This window comes from Meleagris gallopavo, unplaced genomic scaffold, assembly GCF_000146605.3.
Source record: "Meleagris gallopavo isolate NT-WF06-2002-E0010 breed Aviagen turkey brand Nicholas breeding stock unplaced genomic scaffold, Turkey_5.1 ChrUn_random_7180001899018, whole genome shotgun sequence".
Lineage (NCBI taxonomy): Eukaryota > Metazoa > Chordata > Aves > Galliformes > Phasianidae > Meleagris > Meleagris gallopavo.
In genome coordinates, this window is record NW_011162342.1 from 1 (window position 1) to 1,071 (window position 1,071).

At 61.3% G+C, this 1,071-nt stretch overlaps 1 protein-coding gene across 1 annotated transcript; it reads right to left on the reverse strand.

Annotated features, from left to right (window-relative positions):
• Positions 1-69: 69 nt before the first annotated feature.
• On the reverse strand, positions 70-1,055 carry LOC104916435 (epithelial discoidin domain-containing receptor 1-like). The gene is made up of 2 exons (XM_010727473.3): positions 923-1,055; positions 70-367 (listed from the first exon to the last, which is right to left on the reverse strand). Exons 1-2 carry the CDS (start codon positions 1,000-1,002, stop codon positions 85-87), a joined length of 363 nt encoding a protein of 120 aa, XP_010725775.2. The 5' UTR covers positions 1,003-1,055; the 3' UTR covers positions 70-84.
• Between the last annotated feature and the right edge of the window lie 16 nt (positions 1,056-1,071).

Consider the following 1,071-nt stretch of genomic DNA (forward strand, 5'->3'; position numbering starts at 1 on the left):
CAAGGTGACCCTGAGACCCCAACGCCACCTCCACATCCCCACGTGCCCACAGTGTCCCCAAGGTCCCCCCACCCGCGGAGACCCTCAGCACAGTGTCCCCAAGGTCCCCGTGTTGTCCCCACGTCCCCTCATTGTCACCTCGGTGCCCCATCGGTCCCTCCATGGCAGCCAGCGGTTCCGGTCGCGGCTGTAACGGAGGCGGTAGGTTTGGGCAAACTCCTTGCCGTGGCCACCGGCGTGTCGTCCCTGTGTCCCCACCAATGTCACCAAGTGCAGGTGACCCAGGTCCACCTGCAGGAATTCCTCTTCATCCGGGAACACCGGGCCGGCGGGACACCAAGCGCCGTCCCCGTCATTGCGACCTAACCTGGGGGACAGATTGGGGACATCTTGGGGACGTGGGGACACGTGGGGGATGTGAAACCTGCAGGGACGTCTTGGGGACGTGGGGACATTTGGGGGAGAAGTGAATCCTGGGGGGACATGGGGCCACCTTGGGGACATCTTTGCGGATGTGAATCCTGGGGGGACATCTTGGGGACAGAGGACATCTTGGGGACATGGGGACACTTGGGGAATGTGAATCCTGAGGGGACATCTTGGGGACATGGGGACACTTGGGGTCATCACTGGGGGCATGGGGATATCTTGGGGACATTGTGGGGACATGGGGACTGAGAACATCTTGGGGACATCTTGGGGACATGGGGACCATTTGGGGGACATGAATCCTATGGGGACACCTTGGGGACATGGGGACACTTGGAGATGTGACTCCTGTGGGGACATCTTGGTGTCATCACTGGGGGCATGGGGACATCTTGGGGACATCGTGGGCCATACCGGGCCGAACTGGTTTGTATTGCTCTGTATTGGTCTATACTGGTTTATACTGGTCTATACTGGTTTATAGTGGTCCTACCGGCCGTGCTGAGCAGCGGTGGAGTCGGACCAGGAGCTGGAGGCTGAGAGGTGGCTGTCAGGGATGGAACCGTCCTGCATGCCCAGGGCAAAGCGACAGCGGGCTGGGGACAGCAGGGGACATCAGGGGGCAGCAGGGGGCAGCAGGGG

Coding starts and splice junctions, on each gene's coding strand:
- LOC104916435 (XM_010727473.3), bottom strand. CDS start 1,002: ATGCAGGACGGTTCCATCCCTGACAGCCACCTCTCAGCCTCCAGCTCC. Junction 368..922: donor ACCGCTGCTCAGCACGGCCG/GTAGGACCACTA, acceptor TCTGTCCCCCAG/GTTAGGTCGCAATGACGGGG.